This window comes from Anguilla rostrata, chromosome 3, assembly GCF_018555375.3.
Source record: "Anguilla rostrata isolate EN2019 chromosome 3, ASM1855537v3, whole genome shotgun sequence".
Taxonomy (NCBI): domain Eukaryota; kingdom Metazoa; phylum Chordata; class Actinopteri; order Anguilliformes; family Anguillidae; genus Anguilla; species Anguilla rostrata.
In genome coordinates, this window is record NC_057935.1 from 61,116,260 (window position 1) to 61,136,207 (window position 19,948).

At 42.2% G+C, this 19,948-nt stretch overlaps 1 protein-coding gene across 2 annotated transcripts; it reads left to right on the top strand.

Annotated features, from left to right (window-relative positions):
• Positions 1–662: 662 nt before the first annotated feature.
• Positions 663–19,892, top strand: LOC135251516 (zinc finger CW-type PWWP domain protein 1-like). 2 transcript variants are annotated; one of them, XM_064329057.1, is made up of 17 exons: positions 663–2,394; positions 3,585–4,312; positions 5,104–5,194; positions 5,813–5,879; positions 7,688–7,866; positions 8,503–8,613; positions 9,108–9,228; positions 11,707–11,782; positions 12,110–12,214; positions 12,948–13,028; positions 14,858–14,930; positions 16,468–16,496; positions 16,796–16,862; positions 17,481–17,546; positions 17,859–17,957; positions 18,576–18,698; positions 19,285–19,892. In XM_064329057.1, exons 1-17 carry the CDS (start codon positions 2,379–2,381, stop codon positions 19,785–19,787), a joined length of 2,535 nt encoding a protein of 844 aa, XP_064185127.1. In that variant the 5' UTR covers positions 663–2,378; the 3' UTR covers positions 19,788–19,892. The 2 variants fall into 2 exon arrangements, with proteins under 2 accessions (XP_064185127.1, XP_064185126.1); XM_064329056.1 differs by having other exon boundaries at positions 665–2,394; positions 7,685–7,866.
• Positions 19,893–19,948: the final 56 nt, after the last annotated feature.

Below are 19,948 nucleotides of genomic sequence, written 5' to 3' on the forward strand. Positions count from 1 at the left end.
AGGCGCAGCTGTAGGTTTGCACGCTGTGAAACCGATTGCGAGTATTAGCTTAGTACAATAATATTGTGACTTGTGATAATTCCAATACTTATCAACAACAGTTTAACTAGACATTGTTAGATAATAGTACTTGGATCATTCTTCAATACTTAAGTTATTTCATAATTGACAAACAAATGACGTTATTATCATTTAATATCAAACCCAATGATGATGGTGATAATGATTTTTATTTTTACTGTTGTTGTACTGGTTATTTGTAGTATTAGTAGTAGTTGTAGAAGTAGTTGGTTTGCTTTTGGTATATTGTGTGCTGGAATAGGGGTAAGCAGAAGGAAACAGTGGAGTGAAATTGTTCAGTGACTCATAAGATACATTTTTTCTAGAAGAAAAATGAATCAGTCTTGCTCTTTGGATAACAGCACATAGGTCTGAATGTGAAACCTGAAACATTGTAATATTCATCAATTTTAAGTACAATTTAGCAATTAGCTAAAGCCACTTACAACAGTGCAAGCACTTTCAACATGGTAAGTTAACACCAACAGAGCTAGAGATATGCAAAGTTGCAAACAGATACACAATTCTTTTTTAAAACATCTAATGAACTTAGTGTGTTGATAAACTGAAATATTGCTTGAGATTCCATCTGAAAGGTGGATTTGCGACTTTTGCAGAAAACAACCAGTGTCTGCCTTCCTGATTGGGGAAGGTCATTCCACAGCCTGGAGACAAGAGCAGAGAAGAGTCAGGGATGCAAGGGGCAGTGGGAGGATGTCTTAAGAGATCGGGCAGCCAGATGACAACAAGAGACTGAAACCTGTCTGGTTTTAATGTACGCACTAAAAGCGTCTGTGTTAAAGAAATTTGTACAGAGTACATTTAAGTCACAATTTGACGCTTGTGTACTCTGTTAGAGTTTAATTAACGCTAGACATTAATGTATATGGTGAAACCATTGTCTGAAGATAGGAAGGAACTGTGTCATTTACAGTTTGGAATGCCACAGAATGTTACAGAAATTTTAATTGAATGTAGGCAGCTACTGGAAGTTGATCAAAAGTGGCCTGAAGACCAGGCAAGCAGCAGGATTCTGGACCAGTTTCAGTAGCCTGATGGCACAGGACAGAAAGCTGGCCAGCAATGCATTTGCAATTGTCCAAGCAAGAAATTAGGAGTGCTTCAACAAGTAACCAAGTGGGCTGTTGGGTGAGGAGGGGCAGATTGTTCTGATGTTTGAACAGAGAACCTGCAGGGTCATTGCAGTGTGTTTTAAGAAGCTTAGCTGGTCATCCAGGGTCACACCAAGTTTCTTAGCTGAGCAGGAGGGAGACACTGGGGAGCTATCAGTAGTAATTGAGGCATCAATCCACTGGGAAAACTTTGCCAGGAGGAACAAGACTTCTGTCTCACCCAGGGTGAGCTTCAAGTGATGGATGGACATTCAGGCTACAATGTCCGTTAGGTGTGCAAAGGTATGGGCTGAACTTGTCTGAGGAGAAAAATGAGTAAAAGCGTTGAGTATTATAGAGTTGAGCATAGCAATGATTTGACTGGGCCAAGTTATAGCTGTAAAAACAGAGGAAGAAATGACCAAGCACCAAGCCCTGCTGTGGGCTAGTCTGGATATACCATCAGGATGGCTTGGGTGCGCAAGGAAAAATAAAAATATAATGGGAAATTGTGATGAGTAATTCACAAATCTTTCAAATGAATGAACTGATTTTCTGCTGTTTGCAGGCAGTTTACATTCTGCACAGCAGAATAGTTAGGCTGTCACAGATATATATGCAGTATAAAGCTAAATCCTGTTGACCTTTTAAATTTCCTGTAATACTATAGCCGGCTATTTAAGAAAAGTTATTTCACAAAAACCTCAATAGCCTGTACTCAGTCATAGTGGGGGGGAATAGTGGAATTGACTACCCAGGGACCCGGCAGGGAGGAAAAGTGGGGTGGGTGTCTCAAGAGGCCTGGACTAAGGGGAAGGTGGCCCACAGAGACTGTATTTGCACAGGGCCCAGAATTCCATGCTACACCTCTTCCTGTATCACCCCTCCTTCTTTAGCCTAAATAAACAAATTAAGGCTAAATTGATACTGGTAGTATTTGCATTTGGAGTGTTACCAGACAAGTACACATTGAAGGGTCCAAATACTGTGAGGTTATGGGTGTTTTTTTTTTTTTTTTTTTTTTTTTTTGTTTTTTATTCACCTGAGACCGCCTTCTGCTGTGCACGAGCCAGTGATATTCTCAACGGCAATCTGAGACAAGAGCGCGGGAAACGTCTTCACAATCAGCGGTCTCGAGATTAGAACTCAATGCAATCTAGCTAATCCTGAGGAGACGCGAGAACGTTGCAACACTCATCCAAGATTATGGATACAACACGGGGTAAATATATTTATTTAAATACACTTTTTGAAATAAGTATGCATATTTGCAGCAACAGTTTGGTTGGTATGTGTAATACATAGCTACTAAAGTCTGAACTACAAGAAATGTAGGTAGGTATCTTAGCTAGTTAACGTTCGTTAGTTATGTCTCAAAGAATGCCTTCGAAAGTGGCTTTATTTAGCCTAACGTTAGCCTAGCAATGTTAATTTTCGCTAGATTAGATACTAAAAATCAGACGGTTAAATATTGTTTCAAACGGTTGTAACACCTGCGGGAAATTGTGTCTAACCAGCCTCTTTTGAATACAAATGTTTTTGTGATAACTTGCTAACTGCGCTATCTAATATACGACGTTTGCAAAGTTGGCAAAGTTATCATGCCTGTAAAGTCACTGCTGTAAGTAATCACTAGCATAAATTCGCTAATTCGGAATTCGAACAGAATGTGAATTCATATGTGGACGGAATAAGGTTGAAGGAAAGAGAAGTTCAAATGGGAATGAATACAGTTAAACTTGGGAGCAGTGGCGTTGATTTTCGTTTGAACATTGGGGGGACACGTCCTACCCGTCCCGCCCGGTTCCTACGCCAATGCTTGTGGGTGTGTCAGAGCATGGTAGCGTTAACCTGTCACTTAAATTAAAGTTACAGAAAATACTTTCGGTCTGCAAGTTACCATACACAAAAAAATGGTTCGTTGGATAAATAGAAACAAATTGCGTTAGTCTGGCTCACCTGTTTTTTAGGGTTTCTCATTTAAAGTTCAAGTGAACCTAATATTTTCCAATTGTGAAAACCTAAAAAATAAACGTGCAACAAATTGAAGTAAAAATTCTGGGTTTGTACATGAAACATTTTTTTTCAGTGTAGCATCAGAGAGGTCATTGGAAAATAAGGTTTGATTGTCATTGGGCCAGGTAGCCCATGAGAACATATAGGCCGAATTCAGATCCAGAATAAATCAAATCTGATACATTTGCCCAATACACTGACTGCTTGAAGGATTTTTGCTTGCTAATGAAACTGTTCTTGCTACTTTGCGCAAGAAAGTTATTTGTTCAGGTTGGATTTTTAGCCCAACACCACTTGGTGTTCCAGATACAGTGCACAGCTTTGCTGGAAAATATGTATAATTTAACACGTCCTATTGTACATTTCCTCTGAGAATGCATGTGTGTCACATCTAAGGTCTAAAGGAAAAGCCCAGGTTTGCCTCCCCAGTTGCTCGAAGTGGGCAGAATGAAGGAGAGAGGAAGAACCAGATCCAAAAAGAGGAAATGATCAAAAAAACAAAAGAAAGGGAAGAGAAAGAAGGTCCAGAGGGAGAAAGAGAATCTTTTCATGCCTCAGGAAAAAAAGAGTTTGAAACGGGAGAGGTTTTGGAATGCAGTGAAAAATCAGAGATAGGCAAGGGTAATAGAAGCACAGGTGTAGAGCCAAAACAAACAAAGATCTTAAAATCAGAGAAGAAAAATCTGTCTGCAAAAGAGGTGAAAGGTGGAAAGTTTACCAAAGCTAAAAGAAAGAGAACCATAGGGTGTGTTGCGCCAGATGAAAATCTGGAAGCAGAAGATGCAGAGTCAGGGGTCGTGCAGGGAGATGGAGGGGGCGTGGCTGAATGTAGGGAGCAGGAGGCCGACACAGGGAACTTGCTGGAGGAAAAGAAACCCATGCTGTCAGGAGGAGCCCAAAGCTCAACATCAGTGGGGAAGAAAAGCAAAACCAAGAAGAAGGATTTGGGGGTAGAAGTGCAGGAGGAGGAAGGGATTAAGAAAAACAAGAGCAAGAGTATGAGAGCAGAAGGAGGAGATAAGGAGAAGCGGAGAGGGAACAGTGTGGAGTCCAAGCAGAAAGCCAGCCAGGGAGCTACGACAGGGCTAGGGAAGGCCAGGGTGCAAAGTGTCATCAAGAGCCAGGTAACAAAATTAATGGCAAGATGTGATTTGGAGGTTTAGATGAAAACCAGGCGAATGGTAGGAAACCACAGGGCATATTCCTGGGAGTAACCCCAGTCGAGTTCTCTATGAGAATGGGAATTAGGACAAATAAGTGTGGAGTCGAATATGCAAAGAGGCATGTAAGATAGGGCAGCGTTCGGGGAGAATCATTATAACTGGGCGATTTGGGCTGCAGTGGTCGCTGTGTTGCACAGTTCACTTGTTCTGCAGAATGGAGTTATGACAGAGACATGCATACATATAATGCGGAAGCCCCACTTTTCACAGACGAGACGGGCTGTCTTTTCCCCAGTAATCTCAGGGCCAATTGGTTTTGCTCTTGATGAAAACTGGAGCGAGCAATTGTGCCCCCCAGGCAGCTGAAGCACACATCGTTATCCGCCTCCTCCACTTCTGTCATTGCTGGCAGTCCTGTGGCAAGGGAATTTGTTCCCAGGACAAATCGGTGTTAGTCTAGAGGTACCAGTCTTATAGCAGTTGTTCAGTTTAATAATACTAGAAATTGTGGTGGTAAGTTGCAGTGTAGTTACATTTTTTAAAAAATGATGTACTTTAAATAGTAATTGTTGCGTTTTGTTTTACCACCATATGCTTAGTACATTTGAAAATAAGTGACAGAGAAAGACTACGTCAAAAATTTGAAACATGCATGTAAAGTGTGGATCACTGCTTAGAAATGCAGAAATAACGTCAAATGCAACAACACCGGTCAACCTTTGTCCTCTCCGTGTGACTTTGTCTCTGAGTAGGAGCCCCAGCCCATCAGCTCCCTGCTGTCTGACAGCCAGTACAATGAGATCTTCGAAAGTGTGCTGGACTCCTCACTGGAACACTGTCTGGGTAAGGTGGCACATCTTTACTGTCTGTCTCTCACTGCCCTCTCGGTTTCAGATTACAAAGTTACAGGGAGATATATTTAAAGATTATTGCTAAACAGAGAGAAACAAGTTATCCAAATATTAGACTCGCTAAAAAAAGGGATTCATGTAGGCGATCAGTTTTATCATAATAACACTATATTTGGTCAATGTACTACATAAAATACTATCGTTTGTTAGTACCTGATGGCCAAATAAGAAATGTAAGTTAGTAAAGATTAACAGTAGTTTACCTCAGAGCTTTAGTTGTTAAGTTAAGTGTTTATTAACCAATGATATCACTAAACCAGTGGTAAACAGTAAAGATGTGAATAGTGTTAAAGGAGAAAAACTGCAGAAAGTGTCGAAACCTTTTAAATTTCATGTGTGCCATTTTTATAAAACAGTCCAGTGCACTTATCTTCTAATTACCTCTCCAAATTACCAAGGCATGTGTTTCATTGCCCTTTCTCTTTTATGCCTTTGACATGATTCCTTTTAGCTAGATTTATTTTGGGTTCTGTCAACACCATGAAGCCTCAGTTGACCTGTGTAGTAGTTATTTAAATGACTAAATGTTAAAGCGTGTCCGTGTGTTTAGAGGATGCCAGGGCAGTGCTGAGTGAAGTGGAGTTGTTGCAGGCCAGTATTGGCAAAAGCTGTGAAAGGTAAGAAAAATTACTCTCTCCCTTAAGGATAATTTAAAATCACACTTGTCTTCATCTTTGGTTAATTCATAATGTCAGGTATAATTTTATTTAATGTATTATTATCTCTTGGACACTCATATTGGATAGTAAGCCAACTGAAACAATTGAGTCCCATGTGTGCTGCTCTTCCCACTTACCCTATCATTACCTGTCTGTCAGCACAGTAATATTCAGAGGCAATTAGTGTTTCTGTTCGCTGATAATTGTTGGTCTCTGTCCATTTGAGATCCTTGGGACCTGACTCAAACTTGGCCGTGAGTTTGATTTACAGAAAATGCCCCTCAAAATATCTTCGCTTCAGAAGTTTCACTCACTCAAGAGGGTGCAGAATCAGATTTATCTAGTAGCAAGTCTTGTGTAGCCATTCATAATTTGATAGCTGCCAAGCCAACGTAATATTCTGATAAAAAAAGCACTGAAGTGAAGAGCTAGGTAAATGGAATGACTATTTCGCATCAGACATCACGATGCAATTATTTAACAAAAACACCTCAAGCTGCTGCAAGCTGAGCAAAAATCGTATCCGAAAATCTGTCAAAAGAACACCCACAAGTCCATTCTGATAATACTCCATAATTATAGTGTCAACCATGAAAATGATTTTTTCCACTATTACATTAAAGTTGGGCAGCAGGAGTTGCTTTACGGAAAAAAAAAACTGACGAGATGTTTGCCATTTGCTGGAAAGACATTCAGTTTTTGATTGTGAACAGGCCGTCCGCACGTCTCTGCTGATAACATAAAATTTTACATTTGAACATATCAGAATTATTCAAGCCAAAATGAAGAAGACGGGTTTGCTCTGCATCTTCCTGTTAGGCTTGCTGAAACTACAATATCCCATAATGTATTTCTTTCTCCAGCTTTCAGAAATTCTAGAGCTACGCATGAATGGGAAATAAAAGAATCGCTAGTTAAGTTTCCAGCCAAATGCTCTGCAAATGTTAAGCGGAGTTCCAAAAGTTGGCTAAAGAAAATGCGAAACAGTGTGTTTCCTTCAAGTACTGTGAATATTCTGATGAGGGCACAACTAGATTGCGTAATCAGAAGAGTGCCAGCCAAACACATGCTGCCATTTTTTGGGCTTTCTGGAGCGGAAGCATGTGACTTAGGTCGCCGGCACATCATAATTTATTCCAAAAATCCCCTCTATTGCGTCCTCTTTTTGTGTGATATTTTGGCATCTTTTCGAATTCCAGGCGTTCCCAGTCACGTTTACTTATGAGCAAATTCAAATTTTGCATAAAAACAGTTGGATGGGAACCCCACTACTGTCTTTAAATTTGAAAAAAATATTCATCTTTGTGATGTAATTCACGTAATGTACACAAATGCCGCATTGCACTCGGATTTCCGAACTTGGTGTAAAGGGTGGTGATGAAGCATACGTTCTTCAAATCAGGAACTTGCTGACACTATGTGGAGAGAAACTGTAAATGTTCTGCCTAATGGAATCTTCCATTAAATCCATGATTTGATCTTAAATCTTATACTGCTAGGGTTAGGTCCCTGGTATCTCTTTAAGATTCTGCAGTCATTGCCATCCTAGAACCAACATGTCTGATTTTAGGGGCCTGTTTTTGCAGTCACATTCCTTGCCGCCACTGGTATATTACTGCCCTGGGAGTATTTGTGTGAGCGTGCCTGACTCCTAATTGGTGCCTAACTCCCAGTTCGTCCGTCCGTTACAGGGATTGCATTTTTAGCATTTGACTGCCCTATTGTGACAGTTGTAAGGTATCGGTGGTATATTTGTTCCCCAGCAGTGCCATTGGTGGAAACTGGGAGGGAGAGCTTGAATCGAGCCAATCCGGCAGGAGCAGTCGGGGCACTGGTCAGGGAAAGAAAGGAAAACTACAGGAAAAGAGTGTGGAGAAGACCAGTGGCGAGCAAACTGAAGAGTGTGAGCAGGAGCCCAAAAAAAGCAACTGCAATGGAGATGAATGTGAGTGTGAGCCGACGTTCGCAAAAAGACGCCATCTTCTGGTTGCGACTTCATTCTGATGAGGTGTTTGAACGTGATGATTTAACTGCATTACAGATGTATCGCTCCCAAAGTGCTGTGTTTTTCAGCTGGCATAATAACACAACAGGAAGCTCTGTGTGTGAGAGCTTGTTGAGACCTATGCATTAGCGCCTTACCTTCACTTCTTGATGCTCATAATGCTCATGGTTGGTTTCATGATGATGCTCATGGAACCAGCCATGTAAATGGAGTCTAAAAGAAGAGTAATCTCCTGAGAGGTTATAGGTAGGTCACCGGAGTTATTGTCGGTATTTCATTTTCAGTGCAGTAAAATATGTGACCGTAAACATGGAAAGGTGTAAAAACTATATTCATCTGACTCCCCTGATATATAATATATGATTCAAAGTGTTTGCTGGCATTGATTTTAACATGTCTGCGTGTGTGGAATTGGACACTGCTGTTGGGTAAATAGATTTTTACTCCAGTAATGATGTAGCTGTGTAAGTATGTTGAACATGTGCGCGTTGTGAAAGTGCAGAAGTACAGCAGTCCTGGGCGGAGGCGGCTTGCTAAGCCAGCGAACGCTAATGTAACGCGTGCGTGCGCATTTAGATGACTTGTGGGCCCAGTGCAGCAGGAACAGCTGTAAGAAGTGGAGGAAGCTGAAGTGGCAGGAGGACCTTTCAGTTCTGCCGGCAGACTGGGCCTGCTCCCAGAACACAGGTACTCTGCGCACGTTCACACGTTGACCCTTGGCTCAGTCAAATCCGCAGTGTTCAGACTCTCGATATTATGACCGTACTCCTCTGAGAGTGGTTCTTTAGGCTGAGGGGAGGTACGTGAGCTCCCTGTTGAAATGAATCTTGTGGTGCAAATGGCCTCTAGTGGCTGCCCACCATTGCTTTAATGGCCTTAATTATTTTAGAGGTTCTGGCACCTGCACTCTCACACAATCAGTCACTTTCAAATGAAGCTGTTGGTTGAGATTGGCTATCGACGGGTTTGTAAAATTAAAAATTAGACAGTAACCATCCCTTTCAATTAACATGCGTTAACATTTAAAACAAGCTCTGCCACTTTAAGCATATGTTATTCAATTCATTTTCACCCAAGGTTGTAGACAATAGTGAAGATGGTTTCCCATGAAATAAGTGGTCAACCTTCCCCCCATCCCGTGGCTTTATATCTGAGGCGTGCTTGTCCCTTCTGTGGCACAGACCCCCAGCACAGCAGCTGCGACTGCCCGGAGGAGAACTGGAGCGGCAGTGAGGAGGACCTGGTCCACAGCAGCCTGGTCCCTGGATCCATGGTGTGGGCTCAGCAACCCGGCTTCCCCTGGTAAGAGACCACACACCCAGCATAGAGCACGCATACATTTATGCCATGTGTGAGATCCATGGGATTTTTATTTTTTAGTTTGTATTTCAGTCCTCCAAACCCCAAGTCAATACAGGACTTTCTGAAGCCACTTGTTAAGCGATGACTACAATACCTTATTTATCTCAGTTACGCATTGCATTTGCACAATTATCTAATCTTTATTATTTTACATTTTAGGGATTTAGCAGACACATGTCCAGAGACTAGCTCATAAGTAGGTTTAATTTGTCACTTTTCTTTAATTTATTATCAGAAAAACTCTTAAATTGATATTTATTTGCTCAAACATTTGTTTTGCATGTTATGTATTATGTCATGTATTATGTCATTTTTTATTAATTCAAAATGCTTCCTTCAAAACATGTCAGCCACTCTTTTGTATTGTACTCAGTTTGCAAGTCAGGCTCACAGAATGGTGCACTTATGTCCGGGGTTTTGCTGGATATTTTCAGAGGCATACTTTTCTGAAAGTGAACGACTGTTTTGGGCTCATAAATATGATGCACAGCTTCGCTTTAAAAACAAGATGCAGTTTTGCTGAAGTTTTCCTTCAACAACAACGACACGTGATCATGGCCGCCCAAGTGTGGAACACTTCCACTGTACGGTTAGAAAATAGTATTGAGGGTATTTTTGTATACTGCCTATCGCAAACTGGTATGCACTAAACAGTACACAGTATGCTTAGTAGACAGTACATACCTCAGTAGTTAGGAGGCTAATTCGGACACAGCCCATGTTATAAATAAACCATTGCCTGGCCTAGTTTGTTACTGCTTTTTACCACTAGAGGTCAGGCTCAACTTTTTTGACTCAACGCCTATGTTTTGTTCTTTTTATGAGCAACCCTGGGCTCATTCCAATAGCTTATTTTCACTCCTTGCATCTCTCAAGTCCTTTCCTCGCTCCTTACCTCCACCCAATGGAGGACATGAGGAAGAGCTTCAAGGATGAGATTTTATTTTATTTATTTAACCTTTATTTAACTGGATAGGAGGATTAGGCAAATAGAATGTCCTTGCTCAGTAAAGTGTGCAGTTGAAACAACGTTATTTACCAATGACGTGTTGCACAGCTGTATCTCCTGCCAGCGGGCTTGCACCAATGGATTGTTCTGGACTGATTGTTTTGAAAGGACAGGGGTTAACATTGAGCATTGAAGGTTGAGTTTCCTATGGAGTAACAAACAAACTGAACAATATGGGAAACAAAAATATCAGCATACCAATAGCACTGCAGGAACTGGAATGTCCTTTAAGACGGCGGACCGAGGAGATGAGGACAGATAAAAATGAGCGATTGGAGTCTCCTTTTCCTGCTACCTAATTTGGTGGTCCTTTCCACTTTACAAGAAGCAAGGTCAGGCACTTTGTCCAAGACACTGATTACTGCCTTTTACCCATGTAGTAGTATAAAAAATGCACAGTCATCACTTTAGGGCAGCAGTGCACATTTTCAAGCAGTTAGAGCGAGAAGTTCTGTTGTTTTAAGGGCTGCTTCATTGTAGCCAAAAATAGAATTTTTGTTCCCTCTGGAGTGACACAGGACAGGCTGAACACTACAGCCTGGTAATCGCTAGTTCTAGTGGCTATATCAGTAACCATCTTTGACTTCAGTCCACCAGGGATCCTCAAGTTACAGCTGCACGAGCACCACACAGCCGATCAGCAGCACAGGTTATCAGGTCCTGACAGGGATAGATGCACCTGTTCTCCTGTTTGCCACAAACTTTCCCGTAGAAGGTTGTGCAGCTTGTAGTGTCAGGGAATACATGAGCTCAGCTACAGTTCAGATGGAGAATGGGACACAGAGTGGTTATGTACAAAAAGATACATATATTTATGCCTGCATTTTCTCCATAATGAATCCTGTTTTGCTGGACAGCTGAAGACTGTTCTTGATGCCCTGGATGAAATGTTATATTGTGGTCTATGGTTGCTCTGATACACATTTTTGGGTGCCAGTGGCGATGTATACTAATATGTTCGGTTTTGAGGTTCTTGGTAAAAGTTGCTGATAAATTTCCAAAATAAGAATCAATGTCCCTGTTTTTCTAAGGACAGCATTCAGAGTTGCTGTGCAGCTATGTTTGGTCAAAGCAAGGTAATAAACTTACAAGTTATTTATAATTCATAAACGGGTACCTTTCCTGGGAGGCCTCAAGAAGAAAACGTATTTAGGAATTTATGTGTAAGTAAGTAAATCTGTTCCTTTTTATTTTTTAAATAGATTTAGATAGAGATGGATATATCAATACTGAATACTGGTACTTTAACACTTTTTTTAAACTCTTATGTTATTCCCAACTGTTTCGTCGTGTCAGAGGAGAAATCGTCCTTGTGAACTCTTGGGAAGGGGTCATGTTGACCTCTTATCAGGTATTCCTGGAGCCTGCTCGTGATTGTAAGCCGCTGTTTTTGTCTGTTGTGTGCACAGGTGGCCAGCGATGATTGAGTCTGACCCGGACGCCAAGTCATCCTTCCTTTTCAAGAACAAGACGGAGAAATCCCCCGTAAGCTCAGGAAGCAATGCCTCAGAGTGAAAGGATTTCCAATAAGTACCCAATACTCCAGCCTCAAATTGTCAGTTGTCCACCTGTTTTTGTCACCAGTTACCCACAGGCGGCAATCTTGTGATTGTGTATATTGCCTTATTGACCTGGCCCTCTCCCCATGAGCGGTGTCATCTGATAATGAAACAAATCACAGCCCAAAAAATTCAATATTGTGCGAATGAATGTTTTTGTCAGAAACGGAATGATAACCTTCTTAGATCAAAATAGTTTCCTGTTCGAGGTACAGACGGGCGGCAAAACCACAGCTTTCTTTTTGCTCCGCAGTCCAAGTACCACGTGACGTACTTTGGAGAGCCGGCCACCCGCGCGTGGGTGTCTGCCTGCAGGGTGAAGGCCTTCCACGCTCTCTCCGAGGAGGCCGCGTCGAGCGTGAGTCCCTTTGATCAGCCGCGAAGCGCCGCGGCTCTGTCCCTCAGACCGCTGTGCCGTTAGAGCCTGCCCGCCCGCCGTAGGGCCGGGAGACTGCGGGACTAATCAATCTGACGTGACGGTCATTGTCAGCGCAGTCGGAGGTAGTCGTCACGGCGACAGCGGCAGTCGGGTAGATTGCCTCCTCGGGTTGTGTCTTAGCCCGTCGCCTGTCCGTTACTCACAGACAAATCTGCGGCCCTTCCATAGACACGCTGTTTCCTGGGAGCTAAATAGGAACTCGGCAGTCACAACAGCGAGTAAAAATAATGGGACAGCAGTGCAGCAGCAATTCTCTTGTAACATATAGCTGTGTAGTTTATTTTTATTTTACAAGCTCTTGTCGGGGTTTAGCTCCAAATCATATAGTCAGCCTGTCCGCATTCATGTTCCTTTAGGCAATATGTTGTACGGCCAAAATTACAGAAGTGTATTTATTAAATGAGAGCTGTTGTGTGTATAACTCATTTTCTTATGTTAGTTTGCTGGCCAGCATTTTGACTCTATAGAAAACCCTTCATAGTTTTGCTGATAAATTCTGTGGAAGTTCCAGCATGGCGTCGGGTCCATGTGACTCAGTGTGTCACGGCTCTTGCTTTCCTCACAGACCTGGAGACCCACTCCTCAGCCGGGCCTGTCGTCTGCTCTGACGGACCGTGCTTCTCTGACTTTGGTTTCTGTTGTTGCTTAACAGATGGTCAGGCAGCAGAGCTACAAGAAGATGTTCAGCGTATCGCTGAACATGAGCAGACAGGCAGAGAAACTTCCTCTAAAGGTAAAAACTGCACTACTCTGAATGAAGCAGGGCCTCTGGGCTGAAACAAGATGTCTACATGGGAGTCCTGTTGGTCCCATAAAGGATTTTTTGTTGTTTTCTACAGTTTATTTCTGCATCTGTCACTTTGTGATCAATGCCTTTGTAAATGGCAAATTAGTACCTAAGTGAACCATTGGGGTTTGAAATTTTCACATGTACCTAACATGAAGAAATTGTAAATGTTCTCCTTGGAAGACCTTAAGTGATCTGTAAAAGCACTGATAGTAATATTTTCATGTAATAGTTGCACAGCTCATAGGTGATTTTAATATTTTTTCCGTGATGTTTTTGATCTGCCATAAAATCATTTAAAACACCTTAATTTGGTTATTTCAGTCAAATAAAAAAGTATTTCAATATTATGACTATTTTTGTTTTAACATTGAACTCTCTGTCGTCATAATGTAGGTAAAATTCAGTCATATGACCTTACGCATTGACCTTATAGCATTACGTCGTTTATATAAATTTGGCAGTGCAGGTGGCACAGAAGATTCTTTCTGAAGCAGGGGATACCGTGCCGAATTAAATCCTGCCTTTCTGGGCAAGGCGTTACCCGATTACGACACTTCCAGTTAGGACATGAGTCTGCGGGACAGGTCACTGCACTGTGCACTAGTGCAAAAAGCTGGACCTGCCGGCCAGAAGGGCCAAGCCTATTGGCTGTTCCGGTTAGAAGTTGCAAGCTAACCTAACGCTCTGGCTGAAGACGGCGTTTGTAAAAGGTAATATGCACTGTACATTCAACAATGGCTTGGTGTCCGCCCAGTGGCATGCGTCACGGTTTGCCCGCCACTCCCCCCAGAGAGAGCAGTTCTACTAGCTATTGTGTCCTTGCGTTCCAGCACAGCACGGCATTCCCTGAATGTTGTTGTGCTCCGTATCAATGTGACACAGAGACATGGGGAGAACATTACGTGCTGTGTAGGTTGTGTTTAGCCTGGTGACAGAAAGCATCAGGCCCTCCTCACACCACTTAGCAGACTTCTTTTTTTTTTGGCAATCTTCACACTTTCACAAGCTCCAGCGTAAATTGTAATGAATATTCAACGTAGTCAAGGCAATTAGATTTTTCATTTTCTGCTTTTTCATTCACGCTATTTAAATCCTCTAGCATCTTTCATTGTTGTACATACGTTAAACCAATTAACATTTAGATAACTCGCATCCCCCTTCCCTCTCTGTCAGTTCCCACTGCTGTGAAAAATTGCAAAATCCTCAGCAGTCATCCCATTTCTGTGAAGCTGCAATAGGATTATTTTTCCCTCTGGACCGGCTGAACTCTACCAGTCAGTCTTCAGTTGCAGCATATCAATGGAAAGTGCCATTTCAGCCATATGCTAAACATTTCCCACAAAACCACAGAGTTGCATTCAGCTAATACAGAAATATTCTTCACTCTTGCCAACAGGTCTGCCCGTTCATGCGGAAGCTTTGCACAGAGCTTTTCTCTTCCCATTTCTTTGATTAATTACAGGCTAGTTTTGAGTGTCAATACGTTTACGCCCACTTATTGCTTCAGTTTTTTTCCAGTCTAAAGAAAACTCTCCACACGACAAAATCAAAGCTACTTTTTCAAGAGACGTCAGCTGATTTCCAGCTGCCATTTGACCGTTTCTGAGAGGGTGATGGAGAGGTTTGGTGGGAGGATTCTCAGATTCAGTGGCCCTGTGTGAGTCTTTGTTGAGCGCTGACTGATGGTCAGTGATGGGGACCGTGTGGGAAGTCTTGCTCCAGAGTCGGCGCTGTGAGTGAGTTCATGCGTTTGTCCTGCCTCTGTCCTGCAGCGGAGGCTGGCAAAGTTTGGGTTTTTGAGCCGGTACCAGGACAGCAAGGTCTCTGTGGGGGACAACAGCACAGGTAACACTAACATATTCGTGCTCACATGCTTGCTCCTCTGTCCCACTGCAGATAGGCCTCAATCACCAACACACACACTCTCGTGTATACACACACACACACACACACATACATACACACTCGCACACACACATGGTGTTTGCCACAGTAGGTAAGCCTTTCCTCGCCAACACAACTAGACATTCACACATTTTTCAGTGATTAATTGGGTTTGATTTTGTGAGTTCTGCTATTTGCTAGGTGCAGTGTTTTCCTACTTTGTTTCCGCTATGGCTGGGTGGCTTCTCAAACTGGTTTCTGTGCATTACACTGCAGGACTACCCTTTTGCATGACAAATAACATTAATTTGTAAAGCTGTTATTAATGGTTAATGCCTTGCAAGCTTTTATTTAAAAATGAATCGTATGCTCGAATGAGACTCAGTGTAGTTCCCCAGTGACAGACGTCACCATGACAAAATTGAAAATGAAAGCCGAGTACATTAAATATAAGTATTACTTCTCACAGTGGTGAAGGTAGTAAATCTTTCTGTCCAATGTGTTGAAAACTCTCAAAGAAAATAGCTGTTTGACTGAAAGTTCTGGAGGAGTGTTGGGTGGTGAGTGCAGCACTAGGGGACTTTGTTTAGTTTACACAGAGACAGTCTGGGCAGCATGTCCCCATCGGGAGACTGTGTTGAGCAAACTACAGGAAGAGACTGGTTAGAGTGATCACAGCGTTACAGTCCCAAAGGCTTCTCCGCTATCACGAAGATGGAAGCTGCTCCGATGGAACGGCGAGTGGGGAATGTGCCTCTGGGTAGGCTGGGAGGAGGCCTCTTTCCGCACTTTATTCTCCAGCACTGCTGTACTGACTGAAGCAATGCACGTAGATAATTCGTTAACCAAGCGAGGCGAAGCCACAGAAAATAAAACGTACCTGCGAGTGAGCTAAATAGACTCATTTGATGCTTCCTCATTGGCAGCATGTCATTTTATTTTTTCGTGAAACTGTCTACTCCTGCAATAATCCTCCATTCCCAGTTACAAAACAGATAGACTGGTAGTTCAGCGCCTTGTGCCCGTGACAGTACTGACATGCTGAATAATCCAGTTTGTGTTCTTGTACAGTTCCACCTCCCACAGATTGCAGGTTAACATGGCGGTTTCTTCAGTTTCATATTTCTAGAGACCTGATTTTTCTGCAAGTCTGGGTATTGCGATCATACTGTAGCAACTTTTACCCATTTTGAACAAAGATGAATTTAAAAAATCCTAAAGCCTAGAAACATGCATATCCATTTATTTTATTTGTTCAGTTTTACTGCTGAAAATTAGCATTTAGTAGTGTGTAAAAAATGTTTTTTTAAAGCATTGATTGCATTTATAAAATGACGTCTACAGATAAATTACTATTTGGACAGAAAGTATGCAAACCTGATACTAAGAGTAAATAATTTACGAACCACGATGTACAGTGTGTTTCACTATGCTTTTTCTGTTCCATTATTCAAAATCTACCAGTATCCCTTCTGAAGTTTTGCCTTTGTTCCGACAGAAAGCAGCGAGGAGTACTCTTGTGATGAGGTAAAACATCCTCCATATTCTAGTTCATAAATAATGAATGCAAAACAGTTATGCAACATTTACATTTACTACACTAAGTGTGACTAATCCACACTGTGTTGAGTGTGTGGATGTGTGTACATGCCTGCCTGTGTGTATGTGCATGTGCATCCCTGTGTGTGGATGTGTGTACATGCCTGCCTGTGTGTATGTGCATGTGCATCCCTGTGTGTGGATGTATGTACATGCCTGCCTGTGTGTATGTGCATGTGCATCCCTGTGTGTGGGTGGCTATATGTATGTACCCATGTGTGTTTCAGGAGGATTTTGCTGGCACATCTAAGAAAAGATGCAAGAAAGGAGCAAAGCCAGAAGCTAAAAAGAAGGGTGGGTTTAAGCTAGAAAACCTACATTTCCTAAACCCTTTTGACGGCATCCAAATGGTTAGCTTTAAACTGATATATTTAGCACGTGCTACAATTTTTGTATGTGACACGCACGACACTGGAATGGCGTATATGCTTTTATATGCATGTGCCTTAGTGATTTACTGTGCCACAAAAAAGTATTTGAGATTCTTTTAAGTAAAACTTACATTTTTGTGTTATTGTAGGTAGAAAAAAAAACCGTTTGTACTATTCTATAAATGTGCGTATATTAACTGAATTCTTCTCTACCTAAAGATTTTTTTTAAAGCACGGGTGGCCTAATACTTTTGGCCGGCACTGTATGTGTACGGTATGTATAGACAGTGAGCACCATAATGTTTGGGACAAAGAAATAAGAGAGCAAGATATTTAAATGGGCAAAGATTAATATGTGATTCACAATAATGAATATCCTAAGGAGATTGTAGTTACCGCTGGATGATTATTGGTTGATTTAACAAATTCATGCTAAATGTTGAGATGTTGTATGTAGCTGAGTGGTGTAAAGACTGTGAGTGGACAGTGAAAAACGGTGGATGAGTTGAGCTCACTGTGTGACCTGCTGTTACACCTGCAGCGGCCAAACTGCCTTCGAACCAGAAACAGAATGGCCGAAATGGACCAAAGCTGAACAGTAATAAAGGTACCTTATTTTACATGCAGTAGCTTAATGCATTATTGATACATACCTCAGGGTTGCGGACTGTCTAGTCAGCCAAGCAGGTAGTAAACTGGAAGTAGCAAACATAATTAGACCTTATCAAGCTCCTTATTTCCGCTGATGTAAAAATGTTTGTGTTAAGCAAGTCGCACTTTGCACTTGCAAAGTCTTGGAAACATGTTTTCTGGATTGTGAACATTATGGGTTCTTTTTATTTAGAGTGTGATGTAAGTGATATAATTGATCGCAGTGGAGCAAACAGTGTGGTAATCCCATTTCTTTGGGCATCTGCAGAGCTTGGGAAAAAGGAGAAGGGAAAGGAGGAGGAGAAAAAGAAAGCAGCAAATACACTGTTCCCTGGACCAAAAGAGAAGAAAGCTGCCAGCAAACCAGGTCAGAACTTCTCAGGAGTAAGATTAGTAAATATCCATAGTGTGCCTGCAGTTGATCTTAGCCTAACTGACTCCATTGCTCATCCTTACTGAAGTAAAATAGTGTGTAAAATAATTCTCATTTCTCAAGTGAGGAAACAGGTGACCCATGAATTCATGGACATGGAATACCTAGATGCTGGCTGATGGTGTCTTTCCGATAGGACGGCTTCTTGAATGCAGTTGGTTGCTCAGTTGGTTGCTCAGAGTACACACTGCAAAAAACCTTTTGTAATAATTGTTTGCTTGGCAAGTGAAATTTTCTTACTACATTGGCAAATCGAAATGAGTAAAACTCTCATCTCATTGGCAATATTTCTGTCATAAATTTGCAATATAGTTACAGAAGTGAGATTTTAAGTATAAATTTAAGACTAAAATGTTTGTTCAGACCTGCTTATTTTTTGGTTTTTGCAGTGCATTCTCCATCTGTTGCAAATTTCATCGAGTTTTAACCAATGCTAGATTCCATCTTCCTCATTTTGGCTTGACTGGAGTGACAAGCGCATGTATAATTCATGCCCATCAGTGGGAGTTGAGCTCTCACTTTGGGCTGATCCTGGGCTGTATTCGTTCACAGAGTCAGCGGGGGAGGCCGACTCCCGTGGAAAAGAGCTGGGAGCAGGAGGAGAGCGAGCGGAGAAGAAAGTGCTCACTCCTTCATTCACCAAGCCGAAGGATAAGAAAACCACAGACAAACAAGGTCAGAGCTTATTAATGACTATCTAACATCAAAACAGGGTTCATCGGGGAAAACATTGCTAGAAGACACTGTGCAATCAAAATCATATTTTTTAATGGTGCATGCATTATACATTAGGGAGGAAAAAATATGATGGTATTAAGCCTGTGTTGTTCTGATGAGATTTTATCCTGAAGGCAATAAAGTAGTTACACTGCCCACTACAGGAGGATTTGGTGTTGGTCATTTGGAGACCATTGCATGTTGAAAACCAGCATAAACAGGGGGGCCTCAGGACCGAGGTTGGGAATAACTGCCTTAAAGCGCTTCTCTGATGTAGCTATGTCAAACTGAAGTACTATAGAGCTACTGTTTCTCCCTTCCCTCTGTTTCCTTTCTTATCACTCCATCAGTAGCAAAGGCGGGCCTTGGAAATGAGGTGCGCACACTCTTTTAGCCAACCGGTGACTTCAATTAATTAGTTAAGGGTTGGGCCACCCCAAAAACTGGCAGACACTGTGGCCCTTCAGGACTGCAGGCTGCCACGCCTGCTTTACAGCACGCAGGTAATGAATGAGTTATTTACCCCATTTTTCCCATACACCAGCGCTGCAAGTGGAAAAGCCCCAGCTCAAAGTCAGAGAGCAGACCATCCCAGGTATCACTGCTCCCAGAGGTCAGGAGGGGGGAGAGGGAGAGAGGGGCTCGGAAAGTACAGGAGAGGACAGGAAAGCCGGAAAGATAAAGGAAAAGGATGATGGGGTCAAGAGAGATGTGGAAAAGGAAGGGAGTGGAGAGGAGAGGAAGAACAAAATACTGCCGGAGGTGAAAAGGGAAGGGAGCGTGACAAAGGAGGACAGAAGAGGGAGCGCCACTGAGGGAGAGATGAAAGAAGAGAGTGAAGGGGAGGCACTGGAAGAGGAATGCACGAAGAAGACAGAGAAGAGCGCTGCATTGGAGGACCTGACCGGCTTTCTGGAGGATGACATGGAGATCCTGAACTGCCAGCAGGAGTTTCTCAATGATGTGGGCACTGAGGAGGAAGAGGACGGAGAAGAGTTTAATTTAATGCTGTTTAAGGGAGTAAGGGCGACTTACCTTCCTGCTTGACTTAAACGATAATATTTGGCTCTTAAAGAATGGTTTTATGCATTATTTATAATCTGTGTTTTGGCTTGTGACGAGAAATAAAATATTGAGTTACGAATTGTGAAACAGTTTTTCACTTGTGTTTTATGATGGATAACCTTTGACGTGGATATTCCCCCTTT